General features: G+C 66.5%; 2 protein-coding genes across 9 annotated transcripts; both read right to left on the reverse strand.

Moving 5' to 3' along the window:
* Window positions 1-267: 267 nt before the first annotated feature.
* Window positions 268-8,000, reverse strand: FHIP2B (FHF complex subunit HOOK interacting protein 2B). Of its 4 annotated transcripts, XM_063420078.1 has the most exons (17): window positions 7,886-8,000; window positions 7,698-7,776; window positions 5,792-5,961; window positions 4,738-4,842; window positions 3,833-3,955; window positions 3,523-3,693; window positions 3,231-3,427; window positions 3,047-3,155; window positions 2,716-2,792; window positions 2,416-2,605; window positions 2,073-2,242; window positions 1,883-2,002; window positions 1,720-1,810; window positions 1,497-1,643; window positions 1,164-1,304; window positions 987-1,087; window positions 268-900 (listed from the first exon to the last, which is right to left on the reverse strand). In XM_063420078.1, the coding sequence occupies exons 1-17, from the start codon at window positions 7,928-7,930 to the stop codon at window positions 795-797; spliced, it is 2,142 nt and encodes a 713-aa protein (XP_063276148.1). In that variant the 5' UTR covers window positions 7,931-8,000; the 3' UTR covers window positions 268-794. The 4 variants fall into 4 exon arrangements, 2 of the variants coding, with proteins under 2 accessions (XP_063276148.1, XP_063276149.1); XM_063420079.1 differs by lacking the exon at window positions 1,164-1,304; XR_010083215.1 differs by lacking the exons at window positions 268-900; window positions 1,164-1,304 and having other exon boundaries at window positions 988-1,087; window positions 2,073-2,237.
* Window positions 8,001-8,330: 330 nt separating this feature from the next.
* LOC134562573 (actin filament-associated protein 1-like 2) lies at window positions 8,331-15,825 on the reverse strand. Of its 5 annotated transcripts, XM_063420021.1 has the most exons (17): window positions 15,517-15,825; window positions 13,311-13,445; window positions 13,157-13,231; window positions 12,970-13,046; window positions 12,673-12,754; window positions 12,375-12,601; window positions 11,993-12,172; window positions 11,752-11,835; window positions 11,490-11,580; window positions 11,192-11,409; window positions 10,725-10,849; window positions 10,527-10,647; window positions 10,313-10,421; window positions 9,711-9,860; window positions 9,451-9,605; window positions 9,264-9,374; window positions 8,336-8,871 (listed from the first exon to the last, which is right to left on the reverse strand). In XM_063420021.1, the coding sequence occupies exons 1-17, from the start codon at window positions 15,530-15,532 to the stop codon at window positions 8,845-8,847; spliced, it is 1,983 nt and encodes a 660-aa protein (XP_063276091.1). In that variant the 5' UTR covers window positions 15,533-15,825; the 3' UTR covers window positions 8,336-8,844. The 5 variants fall into 5 exon arrangements, 4 of the variants coding, with proteins under 4 accessions (XP_063276090.1, XP_063276089.1, XP_063276091.1 ...); XM_063420020.1 differs by lacking the exon at window positions 15,517-15,825 and having other exon boundaries at window positions 8,331-8,871; window positions 10,313-10,418; window positions 13,311-14,264; XM_063420019.1 differs by lacking the exon at window positions 15,517-15,825 and having other exon boundaries at window positions 8,332-8,871; window positions 13,311-14,264.
* Between the last annotated feature and the right edge of the window lie 357 nt (window positions 15,826-16,182).

A 16,182-nucleotide genomic window follows, 5' to 3' on the forward strand; every position in this document is an offset into this window, starting at 1 on the left:
GAGTGGGAGTTGGGGTGTTTGGGGGAAATGGGGAGTGGTGTTTAGGGGAAAACGGGGAATGGGATTTTGGGGGGAAATGGGGAGTGGCATTTGGGGGGAAATGGGGAGTGGGGTTTGGGGTGATTGGGGGAAATGGGGAGTGGGGTTTGGGGGAAATGGGGAGTGGGGTTGGGGGTGATTGAAGGAAATGGGGAGTGGGGTTTGGGGTTTGGGGGGAAATGGGGAGTGGGATTTGGGGTGTCTGGGAAGGAGCACAGGAGTGCTGCTGAGTCACAGCTTTATTGGAGCAGAGTCCCATCACCCTGGGGAGGGGCTGTGTGGGGTCAGGGGGGACAGACCCCCACCAGACCACACACACGTAGCACACACAAACACACACACGTGTCACACATGTCACACGTCACACTCCCCCTGCCACAGCGCCAGGGCAGGGGACAATCGAGTCCTTGCAGCTGAGGTGGGGGGTCACTGCCCCGTACACCCCATTATTGCCTAAAAATTCCCTGCTGGAGCCTTGGGGGGCTCAGGGCAGCTCGGACAGCGCGGGGGGAGCAGGAACCACCACCCAGGAGGAGCCACAGCACCCGCGGCTCCGCACCCAGCACGGGGACGTGGCGACACCTCGGGGCTGGCCGAGGTGACAAGGAAGGACCTGGCGCCTCCTCGTCCTCCTGCCAGGTCCTTCCCGCGGCGCCACGGCCACTCCTGGCTCTTGCAGGGCCACCGGAACGGGGGCTGGGCCACCGCCAGTGGCCACCAGGGCCCGGCCCAAGAGGGGGCGCTCAGGGAGGGGCTCAGGGTGGCCCCTCGGGCGGCCCCTTGACCAGGGCGATGGCAGCCAGCTCCTTGCAGAACTCCTCCAGCACCACCACGCCCTTGAAGAGCACCGTGTGATCCATCCTGCGGGAACGCCAGCCATGAGGGGAGGGGTCTGTGGGGTCCGACCCCTCCCCGGGAGGGCGTTTCACCCCCACCCCAGCACTCACTCCTCTCCCGGCTCCAGCCCCAGGAGCTGCCGGCGCACCAGGAGCAGCTTGGCCCTGGCGTGGGGCACGCGCTGCAGCCGCTGCATCAGGTCCCCGATCACCTGGGGAGGGAGGACAGGGTCACCCCCCCGGCCAGGGGCTGTCCCTGTGTCCCCACAGCCCCCAGGGTGACGTTACCCTGACGAGGACGGAGAAGAGCGAGCGGCAGCCGGGGGCCAGGGTGAGGTAGGGGTCCAGCAGATACTCGTGGAGGTGGGGGTGGGGGAAGGCGGCCAGGTGGGACAGCACCGAGGTCACCTGCAGGTTCAGGCTGTAGGGCTGGCATGGGGGGTGGACGCTCAGGACCTGCTATGGGGGTGACCCCCAACACCCCCTCGGTCTGAGCCCGTCCCCACCGAGCACTGCTGATGCTTTTGGCCATTCTGCCCCCATTATGGGGGTCCTGGAGCCCCCCGTGGTGGTCCCGAAGGGGGGCACAGCCCGGTGGGTGCCCAGGTGTGCCCCAGGTACCTGATCCAGGATCCGGCTCATCCGGTCAAACAGCACCTTGAGGAAGTGTCCCTCATAAAAAGCCACTCCGGGGAGGTGACAGGAGTCCAGGGGCCGGGGGGACGAGGGCCACCCCCACGGGGCCGCGCTGGCACGGCACGCCTGGACCTGGCCGGGAGGTGACAGCAGTGAGAGCAGAGCGGGGACAGCCACCAGCAGGGCGGGGACACCCCCGGGCACCCACCATTGCCAGGGCATCGTGCACGTAGGTGTCGTAGCCACCCTCCTCCAAGCACGAGGAGCTCTTGGCCTCCTCGGGGACCAGGCAGAGGAAGCTGAAGAGAGGGAGGACAGGATGGGGAGGGGGATGCAGCCCCCCATTCCCCCCAGCCCCTCCAAGCCCCTACCTGCTGACCACCTCGCTCGCTCGCCCCTTCCCCGACAGGCTGGGTGCCGGGGAATGATTTTTTGTCGCCCCAAAGTCGTCCGGGAACCCGTCGGTGAAATAGGGATCCTCCTCCAGGTCCCTGGGTGGGGTCAGCGTTAGCGGGGTGGGCACTGAGGGGCTGCCCCCCTCCCCAGCCCCCCCTCACTCACAGCCCATCCTCCTCGGGGTCGGTCTCGGGGGGCCCGCGCTCCTCGGGGGCGTGGGGGCCGCGCTGCAGGTAAGCCCGGCCCTCCAGGTTCCGCAGCACCAGGTTGTGAGCCACGTGCTCGTGGGGCTTCCTCAGGAGCTCCTCGAAGAGCCGCAGGCTGGCCAGGCTGATCTGGGCACGGCGGGCACGGTGAGAGCCCCGGCACAGTGACAGCCCCGGCACAGTGAGAGCTCCGGCACGGTGAGAGCCCCGCTACCGACAGGGTGAGAACCCCAGCACGGTGACAGCCCCGGCACGGTGACAGCCCCAGTGCCGCCGCCCCCTGCCCGCCCAGGTGAGCTCACCTCGTCGCTCAGGTGGTCGCAGCGGTCGATGAGCTGCGCCCGCAGGGGGTGGGGGGTGTCCCCGGGGGTCTCGGGGTGCCGCTGGGGTCCCAGCAGGAAGAGGACGAGGCGGTGGAGCAGGGCGGGTGCGCGGAGCTGCCGCACCGTGGCCGCCAGCACGGCCGTGGCACCCAGCACGGCCAGCTCCGACCTGCCGGGGTGGGGAGGGGGCGTTTGTGCAGGGAAATGGGGACCCCCCCTCTGCTCCTGGCTCCAGAGGGGGGTCCTGAGAGGCAGAACTGCCCAGCTGGGGGCACTCACATCTGCAGGAGCTGCGGCTGCAGGGTTCCCCGGAAAAACTTCTCCTCCACGGCCTCGGTGATGGCATCGGCCACGAGCTGGGGGTGAGGGAGGGGGTGAGAGTGGGGACCCCCAGCCCCAGGACAAGGGGACACAGCCTTGAGTTGCATCCATGGCTGGATTAGGAAGAATTTCTCCCCAGAAAGGGTGACTGGGTGTTGGAAAGGGGCTGCCCAGGGTGGAGTCCCCATCCCTGGAGGTGATGCAGCACTCAGTGCTCTGGGCTGGGCATCAGGCACGAATTAAACCCAGATTAATTAACCCCCAGACTAATTAACCCCGCCATTCTCACCGGGTGGGCGCCCATCACCAGCTCATCCAGGAAGTCCAGCCAGCCCAGGAACTCCTCCAGGCTCTCCTTGCCCGGGAAACTCCCGTCCCCGCCGCCGTCCCCCTGCGACCTGCGCGGGACGGAGAACGCGGGGCCGTGGCACCTCCGGGGGGCACCTGGGACCCCCAGCCCAGCGCCCCCTCACCTCCAGCTGGCCCTGCCCATGGCGAGGACGTCGGCGGGGTCGGTGCCGGCGGGCACAGCGTTGTAGAGGTCACAGAGGTGTCCCGTGAGCAGCTGGCACAGGGCACTGCCCCGCACCAGGCAGGCGGCAGCCGCCTCCTGGGGCAGCCCCGCCAGCAGCAGCAGGTTCTCCCGAGCCTTCAGCGCCACCCGGCCCTTCTGCCAGGAGGAGGAGGAGGAGGAGGAGGGCAGAGGGGTGGCCACACGCCTGGCAGTGCCCGCTGTCCCTCGAGTGCCACCGCCTGTGCCCGTACCTTGCTCCTGCACAGCCCCACCAGGCAGGTGACGAGGTTGCTGTCCCTGCGTGGCGGGGAGGGCTCGGCTGGAGGGGAGCTGGCAGCGGGGCCAGGGGGATGCTCCAAACCCTCTTCCCTGGGGCTCTCCGGTGGTTCTGGGGCTCTCCTCCCGTTCAGGATGCTCTTTCCCTGGAGAGGAAGAGGAGCAGCAAAGCATCGCAGCCAGCACCTTCCTCCTCCTCCTCCTCCGAGCTTTGTGGCAGGGAGGAGGCTCCAAAGAGGGTGAAAAATCCCAATTAAAAAACCCCAGACCCGCACACTGCCCCACCTCCAGGAGATAGGGCAGCAGGCTGGGATCCTGCTGGATCTTGGAGCAGAGCACGGTGGTGAGCTGCACCTCCTCCTTCTCCGTGCCGGAGCCCAGGCGGTCCCCGCTGAGCTGGAGCAGCTTCTGGGGAGGCAGGGATGGGGTTGGGGGTGCTGGGAGCTCTCCCACCCCATTCCCATGGCTGGTGGTGCCTTAAATTTTATCTTTGGTGTTTTTCAGCCCCTGTGCTGCCCAGGGTGCAGCTCTGAGCTCACACTCAGGCTCACTCAGCTCCTCACACAGCAGGGACACAAAACAAATCCTGTTCCTGCTGCACCCCAAGGACAGCTGGGACAAGGGTTCAGCCCAAAAGCACAAACAAGGGGGGCTGAGGGAGGAACGAGAAGGATGGGACTGCAGAACCTGGGGCTGCAATGGGACAGTGAAACCCCAATGTGCAAATGGACCAGAACTTAGAAAAGGGGGAGACCTCGTGACCATTTGTCCATTTTTTGCCCATTTTGTGTCCATTTTATATCCATTTCATGACTATTTTGTGTCCATTTTGTGCCCATTGTGTGTCCATTTTGTGTTCACTTTATGCCCATTTTTTGTTCATTTTGTGCCCATTGTGTGTCCATTTTGTGTCCATTTCATGACTATTTTATATTCATTTTGTGCCCATTTTTTGTTTATTTTGTGCCCATTTTGTGCCCATTTTGTGACCACCTTGGCTGCAGCCCTGGCCAGGCTCTTCTCCTATGCAAGTTTCACCCTTTAAGACCTTTCAATAAATCTCTACATCACTCCCCAGCTCTGCCCAGTCTGTTCCAGCTCAGCCTTCCCAGGGCACCAATTCCTGCTGGGCCAGGTGGGCAGGGAGCACCTGAGAACCCCTGGCAGGGCCGGGCACAGGTGGGACTCACCTGCAGGGGCCGGTGCACGTTCAGGTAGTGCAGGAGCGGGTGCTGCAGCCGCCCCAGGGCGCGGCTGAAGAAGAGCAGGACCTGCTGCCTCATCCCGGGGGGGTACTGCCACAGGGACACGGGGACAGCACTCAGAGAAATCCCTGATTTCCCTGGAATTGCCCCAAATCATCCCCCACCTCCCAGCCCTTCAACAATGAGGAGTTTAACATCAAAAGGGAAAAAAACCCAACAAATCTGGAGGATTTTTCCCCATTTCCCAGCATTTAGGGACCCCCCAAAACGCCAAATCCTCATGGGTGTGAAGGGACCAGAGAGTTTCCACTTATACTTGAATAAAAATCTATTTCTAGGGGCCTTGCTGCTATTATTAGCAGCAAAGGGACAGCAGAGCTGTTACATTTGTTATATATTGGGGCAATATTTTTTTTCCACACCTGGCCCCTCATCCTGCAAAGCCAAGTGCCAGATTTTTTTTTTTTAAAAAAGCTGTGTGATAGATATTTTTTAAAAATCACCCTTCCTGTGCAAGCAGGGATGTGCTGGGTGCAAGATCCCAGTAAGATCCAAGTGGGGAACTTGAGTGACCCAAGACCCTCCCAAAAGAGCCAAGTTTTCCCTCACAAAAAGCCAGTTTTCCCCAAAAAAGCCGATTTCCCCCCCCAAAAAAGCCAATTTCCCCTCCCCCCCAAAAAAAAAAACCCCAAGCCCTGTGACCATCTCACACCTCCTGAATTCCTGTTCCCATTAAAAATGCTCAAAAAATTAAAATTACTGAGGGGCCCCACATAAATCAGCCAGGACAGGCTGCGGGTTCGCCCCTCCAGGAGGATTTTCCGGGGGCATTTTCCAGGAGGATTTTCCAGGGGGATTTTCCCAGGGGGATTTTCCGGGGGCATTTTCTGGGGGGATTTTCCCAGGGGGATTTTCTGGGGGGATTTTTCCGGGAGGATTTTCCTGGGGGGATTTTCCTGGGGGCATTTTCCGAGGGGATTTCCCGGGGGGGATTTTCCGGGAGGATTTTCCTGGGGGTTTTTCCCGGTTCCCCGCTCACCTCCGCCTTCCCCAGCGTGCCCAGCGTTTCCAGCAGTTTGTGCTGCAGCAGGAACTCGAGGCACGGCCCCGTCTCCCCCGGCGGGCGCTGCCGCTCCTCGTGCTCCAGGATGTCCAGGAGCTGCCGCAGGCGCCAGGGGATGTCCGTGCGCCGCGCCGGGACACTCTCGTCTGCGGGCAGAGGGAGAACGGGGATTTGGGGATCCAGAGATCCAGGGATTTGGGGATTCAGGGATCCAGGGTTTCAGGGATCCAGGGGATGTCCGTGCGCCGCGCCGGGACGCTCTCGTCTGCGGGCAGAGGGAGAACGGGGACCGGGATTGGGGGTTCAGGGATCCGGGGATTTGGGGATATGGGGATCCAGGGATTTGGGGATTCGGGGATCCATGTGCTCAGGGATCCAGGGATTTGGGGATATGGGGATTTGGGGATCCAGGGATTCAGGGATCCAGGGTTTCAGGGATTCGGGGATCCAGAGATCCAGGGATTTGGGGACTGGGGGATCCAGGGTTCCAGGGATCCAGGGATTTGGGGATCCAGGGATCCAGGGATTCAGGGTTTCAGGGTTTCAGGGATTCAGGGATTCAGGGGTCCATGGATTCAGGGATCCATGGATTCGAGGATCAAGGTATTCAGGGATCCAGGGATCCAGGAACCCAGCGATTTGGAGATCCAGGCATTCATGGATTCATGGTCTCATGGGTCTAAGGATCCAGGGATCCAGGGATTCAGGGTTCTATGGATTTGGAGATCTGGGGATTTGGGGATTCAGGGATATTGGGATTTGGGGATTTAGGGGTCCAGGGGTTCAGGGATTCAGGGACGGGGGGCTGCGGCGGGTCCCCCCTGCGCGCGGCAGCGGGAGGGGTGCTCGGGTGAGGCGCCAGCCGTGCCCGTGGGGCTCCAGCAGGGGTTTTCCCTGACCCTCCATCCCGGGATCCTGCTCCTCCGGAGCGGGAATAACGCTAGATGGCAATGTGAGGATGGAACCGCAGCTTCCGCCCCGGCCTAGGACGGGCCCGGACATCCCGCTCCTCCCGCCGCTGCCCGTTCCCCCGGTGGGCACCGGAGACGCCCCCGGGCACAGCCAGGACCCGGATCCTGCCGGGAATTGTGCGCGGGGCTCTCCCGGCGCCGCTCCAGCGCTCCCCGCGGGCCGGGTCCGCACCCTGCGGGACCCCCGTGCCCGCCCGGGGCCGGGTCCGCACCCCGCGGGACCCCCGTGCCCGCCGCGGGGCCGGGGCCGGGTCCGCACCCCGCGGGACCCCCGTGCCCGCCGCGGGGCCGGGGCCGGGTCCGCACCCCGCGGGAGCCCCGTGCCCGCCCGGGGCCGGGTCCGGGGGTCGGGGCTGGACCCGGGCGGGTCAGTCCTGCCGGGGTTTGTGAGGGGCGTCCCGCGGCTGTCCCCAGCGTGCCAGGGGTGCCACGCCAGGGTGCAGGAATTTGTCCCGGGACATGGGGTCCTGTCCCGGGACATGTCCCCTGCCCTGCCCCAGGGCACAGCTGTCCCGTTCCAAGGCCCAAGACTCTGTTTTAGGACACAGGGACCCTGTCCCAGGACACGCGGTCCCCTCCCAGGACATGGGATCGTGTCCCAGGGAATGGGGACCCTCCTAGAGCACTGCAGCCCCCCCTCCTCGGGCACTGGGACCTCATTCCCGTTTTTAGGACACCCTAATTTAGGATACGAGGGCCTCCCTGAGGACACGAGGACTCTGTTCCCACACCACAAGGATTTTATTCCCACTCTGCAGAGACCCCATCCCGGGAAAAACAAACAAACAAACAAACAAACAAACAAAACCACAATTAAACCCCCAAAACATCCCGGGAAACGGGGACCCCATCCCGGGAAAAAGCTCCCCCAAGCCCGGGGCACCGGGACCCCCACCCCGCACCCCACTCACCTGTGGCCTCCAGGTAATAGCCGGTGATGCCCCTCCAGTGCTCGGTGAAGGCTTCCAGCAGGTCCACGCTGGGCTCCCGCTGCTCACACCGGGATCGGGGTCACGGGGGGGCGCGGAATCCCCCGCTGCCGGTCCCGGTCCCGGTTCCGGTCCCGTTCCTCCCGCGTTCCCCCCCCGGCCCCGCTCACCGTCTCCACCGCCTGCTGCAGCAGCGCTCCCAGGCGGCTCAGCATGGCTGGGACCCCCGGGACCGGCCCCGGCCCCGACCCCGCCGCCACCGCCCCCGGTGCCGCCCCCGGTGCCGCCCCGCCCCGCCCGGTGCCTCCCCCGCCCCGCCCAGTCCCGCCCCCGCCCCGCCCGGTCCCGGGGCGGGACCAGGGCACGGAGAAGGGCGGAGGGGTTGGGGAGGTGTCTCAGCCCTAAAACTGCTCCGGGGAGGGGCAGCTCTGGATGGGGATGGAGCCCGGACACCGGGGTGGGGACGGACCCCACAAACTCCTTCCCTGGGATCAGGATTGACCCCACAATCTCCTCACACCATGACAGAGCCCACACTCACCAGCACAAGGACACCCCTCTGCCCAGCTCACCCTTTCCCGCAGCACAGCCCAAGCTTTACGACCTTTTTTTTTTTTTTTTTTTAATTCTTAAAACAAAAATAACATTTCTCCAATAAAAACCAAGCCCTGACAAGCACAGCTGTTGGAAAACCGCCCAGGGCCCAGCCCGGGGCCCGCTGACTCCAGGGGATGGACAATGGGATCCCAAATCTGCGTCCCCCACAAGTGCTGGATCCAGGGATTATCCACACCCATCCCTGTAAATTCTGGGAGAGGGACTGGGGACAGAGGCAGCAGCTCCTCAGGTTGGACCCGGGGGTTGTGAACCCCAAAAAGGAGGTGCTGGGATGGGGGGGACGCAGCGGGGACAGACTGGGAACCCACGGGGGGAGAGCTGCTATGTGCGCATGGATATATCCGGATATAAAAAATAGATGTGCGTAGTTGTAGCGTCGATACTGAGGGGTAGAAGTTGAATTCCAGGCTGAATCCAGGCTGGTCCTGCACGATCCACGCGCAGCCCGGTGTTCTCCAGGAGAACAGAGGTTTTTCTCTGGGGTGTTCTCTGGGAGGCTCCCGCTCCATGGTCACATCGCGGATTTCATCTCCCACTCCTGGACAGATTGAGGGGGCTTCAATCCCTCATTTCCCCGTGCCCTGGGGTGGTCTGAACTCTTCCCATTCCCCCGGGGGTGTCAATCCCTCATTTCCCCGTGCCCTGGGGTGGTCTGAACTCTTCCCATTCTCCCAGGGGTGTCAATCCCTCATTTCCCCGTGCCCTGGGGTGTCTGAACCCTTCCCATTCCCCCGGGGGTGTCAATCCCTCATTTCCCCGTGCCCTGGGGTCATTTTAACCCTTCCCATTCTCCCAGGGGTGTCAATCCCTCATTTCCCCGTGCCCTGGGGTGTCTGAACCCTTCCCATTCTCCCAGGGGTGTCAATCCCTCATTTCCCCGTGCCCTGGGGTCATTTTAACCCTCCTCATTCCCCCGGCTCCCGGAGTTACCTTTGTCTTCCTCATCACGTTCCCCCTGGCCGCGATGAGCGGGGACGGGGGCGGCCTCAGGGCGCTCCTGGCTGACGCGGTGCGCTTCAGCAGCGGCCTGAGGAACGAGCCCTGCGGGAAAGCGGCGGGGGAAGGCTCGGGGCTGCCCTCCAGCCCTCACCCTCCCGGTATTTCACTCCTTCCCCACCTCGGAGCCCGCCGAGCCGGCGGTGGCGGCGATGTGACCCTTGAGTGACCTCCCGAGGGCCAGCAGGTTCATCTCGGAGCCGGCTCTCAGCCTGCCCTTCACGCGGCTCTCCAGCTGCCCCACCTTCTCCTCCAGCTTGGGAAAGGCTTTTTTCCCTGCAAGGACAGCAGGAGCGCTGGGCACGCCTCAACCCCGCCCGCTGCTCCTGCCAGGACCTGGCAGGGTCTGGCAGGGGGGGCAGAGCCGCTCCGCGCTCCTACCGATGAGGACATCGAGCCCGTCCCGTGTCCCCCTCCTCCCGGGCGGCGGCAGCGTGTGCTGAGAGCGGGAGAAATCCCGGCTCGGCAGGCCCGGGCTGTCCTGGGGCAGCTGAGCGCTGGCAGGGCGGGCCCGGAGAGCTGCCGGGGGTCCTGGGGGGAAGGGAAGGGGAGGGAGGGTCAGGGGGAAGGGCAGGGGAAGGATGGTCAGGAAAAAGGGAAGAGAAAGGATTTCAGGAGGAAGGGAAGAGAGGAAGGGTCAGGGAGAAGGGCAGGGGAAGAATGCTGGGGAGGAAATTTAGGGGAAAGATGCTCAGGAGAAAGAGCAGAGGGAGGAGGCTGGGGAGAAGGGGAAGAGAAAGGATGATCAGGAGGAAGGGAAGAGAAAGAACTATAAGGAAGGGTCAGGAGGAAGGGAAGAGAAAGGATGATCAGGAGGAAAGAAGGGAAAGGATGATCAGGAGGAGGGCTGGGGAGGAAGGGCAGGGGAAGGACACCCAAATCCCAGCTCTTGTGGCCACCGCTGCCTCCACCCCAGCCCGTGGAGCTGAGGAATGCGGGGAGAGCTCGCCGTGCCCCCGGCTGCAGCCCCCAGCCCCTCCTACCTGCCCGCGGGGCCCGGGCGGTGCCCGGGGCGGGGCCGCTGGCACAGGTGGGCACGGCAGACGCGGGTCTCCTGCGCTGCCCCTGCACGGCCCGGTCCAGGCTCTGCTGCTGCCGGAGGAAGGCCGGGAGAAGCCCGTGGGCAAGGGGGCGGTGGGATGGATCCCCCACCCCGAGGGTCCCGCTCGGGGGGCGGGGAGCACCAGCAGAGGTTACCAGCTGCTGCAGCCGCTCCGCATTGGAGTAGAGAGGTTTGGGGGTCTCAGCTGGCGGGGGCTGCCCAAAGGGATCGTCCATGTAGGCGTTGGGGGTCGGGACACGGCGCAGCAGCAGCCCCCTGCAAGCAGGAGGGGTCCTGTCACCTCCTGCGCCCCCCAGCGCAGAGGGAGGGCTGGGGGCGGCCGAGGCCCTTACCCGGCTGCAGGGCGGCTGCTCGGCAGGGGGGGTCTCGGGGGGGGCCCATCGCCCTTCCTTGGCTCTGCTCCTCCCCTGGCCTGCAGGGTCTTCAGCCAGGCTTCCCTCTCCTCGTCCGAACGGGCCTGGGGTGGGGCAGGGCCCGGGCTCAGGGGGTGCCTCTGGGGCAGGGGCCGGGCTCAGGGGATGCCTCTGGGCAGGGTCCGGGCTCAGGGGGTATCCCCGGGCAGAGTCTGGGGTCCAGGGGTGCCTCCCAGGCAGGGTCTGAGCTCAGGGGGTGCCCCTGGGCAATGTCTGGGCTTTTGGGGTACCCCTGGGACATGATCTGAGTTCAGGGTGTGCCCCCAGGGCAGCGTCTGGGCTCAGAGGGTACCCTCGGAGCAGAGTCTGGGCTCAGGGGGTACCCCCAGCCCGGGTTCAGGGGGTGCCCCCGGCAGGGCCGCGGGGCTCCCCCAGCGCTCCCTCACCTGCAGCAGGGCCAGCTCCCGGCCGTGCTGGGCGATTCGGATCCGGAGGTTCTGGGGGGACCCTGTGGCCGCCCCGGGGGACACCTGGCAGCCGTCCAGGCGCAGGGCGCACACGGGGCGCTGCGCGGCGCCGGGCTCCGGGAACATGCGCAGGGCTCCGTGCCGGACCGCGCACCACAGGCGCTGCCAGCGCCCGCGCAGCCGAACCGCCAGGAACCCTGCGGGCAGCGCGGTCAGCGGGCACGGCGGGCAGTGCTCCCCGCCCCTCGCAGCGCCCCCCGCTCCTCACAGCCCCCACCTCCTTTGGTGTCCTCTCCGGGCCGCGGGCTGTGGGCAGGGCTCTGCCGGGTGCCATTCTCTTCCTCCTCCTCCTCTTCCTCCTTGCCTGACTGGGGTGAGAGTTGGGGTGGGGAGTGCTCCCATCTCTGTGGGTCCTCAGCCCCCTGCCCAACCCTGACCCCCTCCCCAGGGCAGCTCCCCGCAGAAGGACACCCGGATATGGGGTTGGGGTGTTTTCCTGAGCCGTTCCCGTTCCGGGGGTCCCCGGGGGATAAACTCACCCTGCTGAGCCTCGAGGGGGGGGACGCTGGGGCGCTGAGGGCTGCCAGCCCGCTCGGGGCATCGCTGCTGACCTCCTCGATCACCTGCCGGGGGAACGGGCAGCGCTGCACCCCGGGCTGCAGCTCCCCGTCCAAAAAGGCTCCACAAAACCCCCAGAAGGGAACTGAGATCATCCCCAGAGCTGCGCCCCCGTTTCCCCCCTGCCCACCCCGCTCCTGCCCGGCTGCAACACCTCCAAACCTTCCTCCAGTCCTCAGCCTGCTGCCGGCTCTGGAAGCCGATGACCAGCACCTCTCCCGTGGCCGCCGCCACCTTCAGGGCGTGGGGCATCTTCTTGCCTCGCTTGTCCTTGCAGGTGACGCGGCAGCCGCGCAGGTCCAGCTCCAGCACCGGCTGCAGGTCAGCGGCGCACCTGAAACACTGCGGGGGCACGGGGGGGTCAGGGGGGCACTGAGGGGTCAGGGGGGCACTCAGGGGTCAGGAGGGGTCAGGGGGCACTGAGGGGTCAGGGGGACACTGAGGGGCCAGGGGGGCACTGAGGGGTCAGGAGGGATCAGAGGGGGCACTCAGGGGTCAAGGGGGGCACAGAGCCCCTCTCCCACCCTCCCTGCCCGCCCCTCACCAGCAGCACGTGCCGGACGATGAAGAGCTGCTTCGCCCACTGCCCGAGCCAGCGCTTCCTCCAGAGGAAGCCGCAGAGCTGCGCCTCAGGGCGCCCCGGGGGCTCGGCCTCGGCGCTGGGGGCCGACGGCCAGCGCAGGTAATGGGCGCGGTCCGTCACCCCCTCCTCCTCCTCCTCCTCCTCCTCTCCGTACGACTCGTAGTGGCTGCTGTCGCTGTCGCCATCGCCTGGGAGCGGGGACGGGGTCAGGGCGGGGGGCGCACGGCAGGGCCGGGGAGGGGGCGCGGGGAGGCCTCACCGGTCCTGCCGTGGCCCGGGGGTTCGGCGTCCTCATACGAGTCCTCGGCTGGGGGGGTCGGGGGGGCGCCCGGCACTTTGTTCTGGGGGTGCAAGGGGTGTCCCAAAGGTGCTGCCCCCCGGGGACCGCGCAGGGTCCCCAGGTCACTGCCGGGGGGCACCAAAAAACCTTCCAGACTGGTTGGACCCCCCCTGAGAGCAAGATTGGCAGCCGGTGCCATCCCCGGCATGCCCGGGCCCCGCTCCCACCCCCCGGGCCGCGGTCTGAGCCCCCCGGCCCCGCGCTGCCCCCTCTCACCCCTCCGTGCGGGCTGAGGGCGCTGCCCGGGCGGCGCTCGCAGGCTCTGCCTCCCGCCGCATCAGCCGTCCCGGATCCTGCGGGGAAAGAGGGGCGGGCAGCGCCGTGCCGGGGTGAGGAGGGCTCGGGGACCCCCAAAACCACGCGTGGAGGAGGAGAGGGGGGTGGGTGGGAGCCCTGGACTCACCCGGGCTGCTGCGGCCCTGCGGGGTCCCCGGGGAGGGCGAGAGGCAGCGCATGATCATGTACTCGGCATCCTCTGCTGCGGGGGGAGCGCGGGGTCACGGCCCCGCCGCCCCCCGGCCCCGCCGGGGCTCCCCCCGCCCCAGACCCGCACTCACACGGGCCCGGCGGGCTCTGCAGCCGGGCCAGCAGCTCCCACACCGATCTTTCCTTGGCCCGAGCAGCGCTGCTGAGGCTCTCGCGGTCCAGGAGGAGCAGGAAGGACCGCAGGTCCGACAGCAGCTTGTCCAGGTCTGCGGGGACAGCGACATGCAGAGGACAGCCACGTGCAGGGGACAGCCATGTGCCACCGCACCCGCCAGGGGTGGGCGGGCAGGGCGAGGGTATCCCCGATGCCAGGGAGTGTCCCCGATGCCATGGAGGGTCCCTGATGCTGTGGGGGGTCCCCAATGCCAGGGAGGGGTCCCCAGTGCCAGGGAATGTCCCCGATGCCATGGGGTGTCCCCAATGCCATGGAATGTCCCCGATGCCAGGGGGGTACGTGCCCGGTCCCACCAGCCCTGCCCTGCTCTGGCACTGGCCGGGCACAACCGGCCATTGACGGCAGCCCGAGGGCACCGGGGGAGGACGAGGAGGGTTCCCTGCGGGGATGAAGGCTCCTCTGTGTGCGCTCACAGAGCCGGTTTGTTCCCGGGGGCTGCGCTGGTGCTGCTCCCCCACGTGCAGGAGGAGGATGAAGAGGAGGATGAGGAGGAGGAAGAGGAGCCCTGGCAGCCTGGAGCAGCCGATGAAGGCTGAAATGCTGGGCATTCACCCACCACGCCCCCTCCGAGGGCAGGGTCAGAGGTCAGGGGTCAGCGCCAGGCGGGGACCCAGGGAAGGACAGAGAAGGACAAGGAGCTGCTTTGTGACCAGAGCAGGGACAAGGGGACAGCCGGGCCAGCACCACCCCGGTGCACCCCAAAAAGAAGGTGGCACCCCCGCGTGAGGCAGGGGAAGGAGCCCCCCACTGCCAGGTGCGTTACAGGGGGCGGGGGTGACGCCCCCTCCCCCGGAGGTGCTGGCACGGGGGGACCCCGGTCCCCTCCGCGGTGTCCCCGGACGGGGAGCACACACCCTGCCCGCGGAGAGAGGAAACATCTGGCAGCGCGGCTGAGCAGCGCCGGAGCTGGGCCCAAACATCTGGATTTCCCTGGAAACCGGGGAAGGGAAGGGGGGAAAGAGCTCCCTGCGGGAAAAGCGAGGGGGAGCTGGGGCAGGGGCTGGCTGAAGGGACCTGCGGGCGGCGTGGGGCACACGGGGACTGTCCCCCCCTGGCCGGCGGGCCTGGCGCTTCCCCTCCCTCCCTTTCTCCTCTCCTCCGCCCAGGCCGAATTCCTCGGCAATGACATCTCCGTCCACTCGCCCTTTTGCCCTGGCTGCAGCCCCCCCGTCCCGCTCTCCCCCCGGCCGCGGTGCCCTCGGTGGGGCAACGATCCGTGCCGGGCCGTGCCAGGCCGTGCCCAGCTGTGCCCAGCTGTGCCCGCAGCCCTGCGGGGGCTGCCCCCGGCGCTGGCCCGGTGCCCGCCGCCTGCCGCCGTGCCAAGGGAGAGCGGCCGCGATGGAAAACATCTGCCTCGGTCTCCAGGGCGGCAGGAAAACGCCCCCCAAACACACACAGAGCGTCTCCCGGCAAAGCCGCCCCCCTCCCGGCACGGGGGCATCCTCATCCTCCTGCCCCCCGAGGAGGAGGAGGAGGAGGAGGAGGAAGGACGGGGCGGCCCTAGGGGTGCCATGGGAACGCGCAGTGCCCGGGTGATGCCAGCGCGGGCCGCGGTTCGGGGCTGCCGCCTCTGCCCGGCCTCCACGCGGGGTTTGGGCCGCGCCGTGAGGGGCCCGAGGGGCGCGGGGGTGACCCGGGGGACCCCGGGGGTGGCTCCGGCCCAGCGCGGGATGACTCAGAGGAGGCTGCGGGGAGCTGCTCCGGCCGCAGCGTGACTCGTCATGTGCGGAGGCTCCAGGCCATGGCTGCAGGGTGGGGACGCTCCCCCCAGGGCTGTTGCACCCCCAAATTGTCCTCTGGAGGAGGGACCGACCCCCCCTCACCCTGCCACAGCACCCCAATGTGTGTTTGGGGGGCGCCCCGTCCCTCCTTGTCCCCTCACCTGCGTCCCTTCCCATCCTGCAGCCCCCCGCCCCTCCCACCGCCCCTTTTCACCCTCTCCTCTCTTCCCGCGTCCCCTTTTCCCTTCCGCGCCCCCACGGGCACCCCAAACCTGCCTGGGCACCCCCCGCAGCCTCCCCCACACACCGAACCCTCCTTCCCCCCTTTTCCAGCCTCGTCCCCCCCGTCCCAGCCTCGCATCCCTTCGGAGCCCCCCGTACCTCGCTGCCGGGACATGGTGCGGGAGCGCTTACATCGCGCCGGGAGCGGGAGCGGGGTGGGATCGGGACAGGGATCGGGACAGGGATCGGGACCGGAATGGGATCGGGGTGAGATCGGGATCGGGACCGGGGTGGAATCGGGACAGGGATCGGGGTAGGACAGGGATCAGGATCGGGACCGGGGTGGGATCGGGACAGGGATCGGGATCAGGACCGGAATAGGATCCGGGTGGGACCGGGATCGGGATGGGATCAGGATCGGGGTGAGATCGGGACAGGAATGGGATCGGGATCGGGACAGGAATCGGGACCGGGACCGGGACCGGGGCAGCGCTGTCCCGGCCCGGCTCGGCTCGCACACGCCCTGCGGGCCCCCAGCACAGCGCGGCCGGGGCGGGAGGAAGGCGGGGAAGGCTCCGCATCCTCCTCGGAGCAGCACCGCCATCTGCAGGGACCCGCGCTCGGGGACAAAGCCGGGTCCGAGGGGGTTTTTGGAGCAGGCGGGGACCGGGGGGATAAAGCTGCAGAGCCGGGCTGGATAAAGCCATTTCACCTTTAATTGTAAGCAAAAAATCACTCTCACGCGGGTTCTCCGACACCAGCAAATAAAATAAACTCTAACAAAAACAGAGAAAGTGAATCACTACAGTCCAGTCCGAAAACAAC

The sequence above is a fragment of the Prinia subflava genome, chromosome 29 (assembly GCF_021018805.1).
Source record: "Prinia subflava isolate CZ2003 ecotype Zambia chromosome 29, Cam_Psub_1.2, whole genome shotgun sequence".
NCBI lineage: Eukaryota > Metazoa > Chordata > Aves > Passeriformes > Cisticolidae > Prinia > Prinia subflava.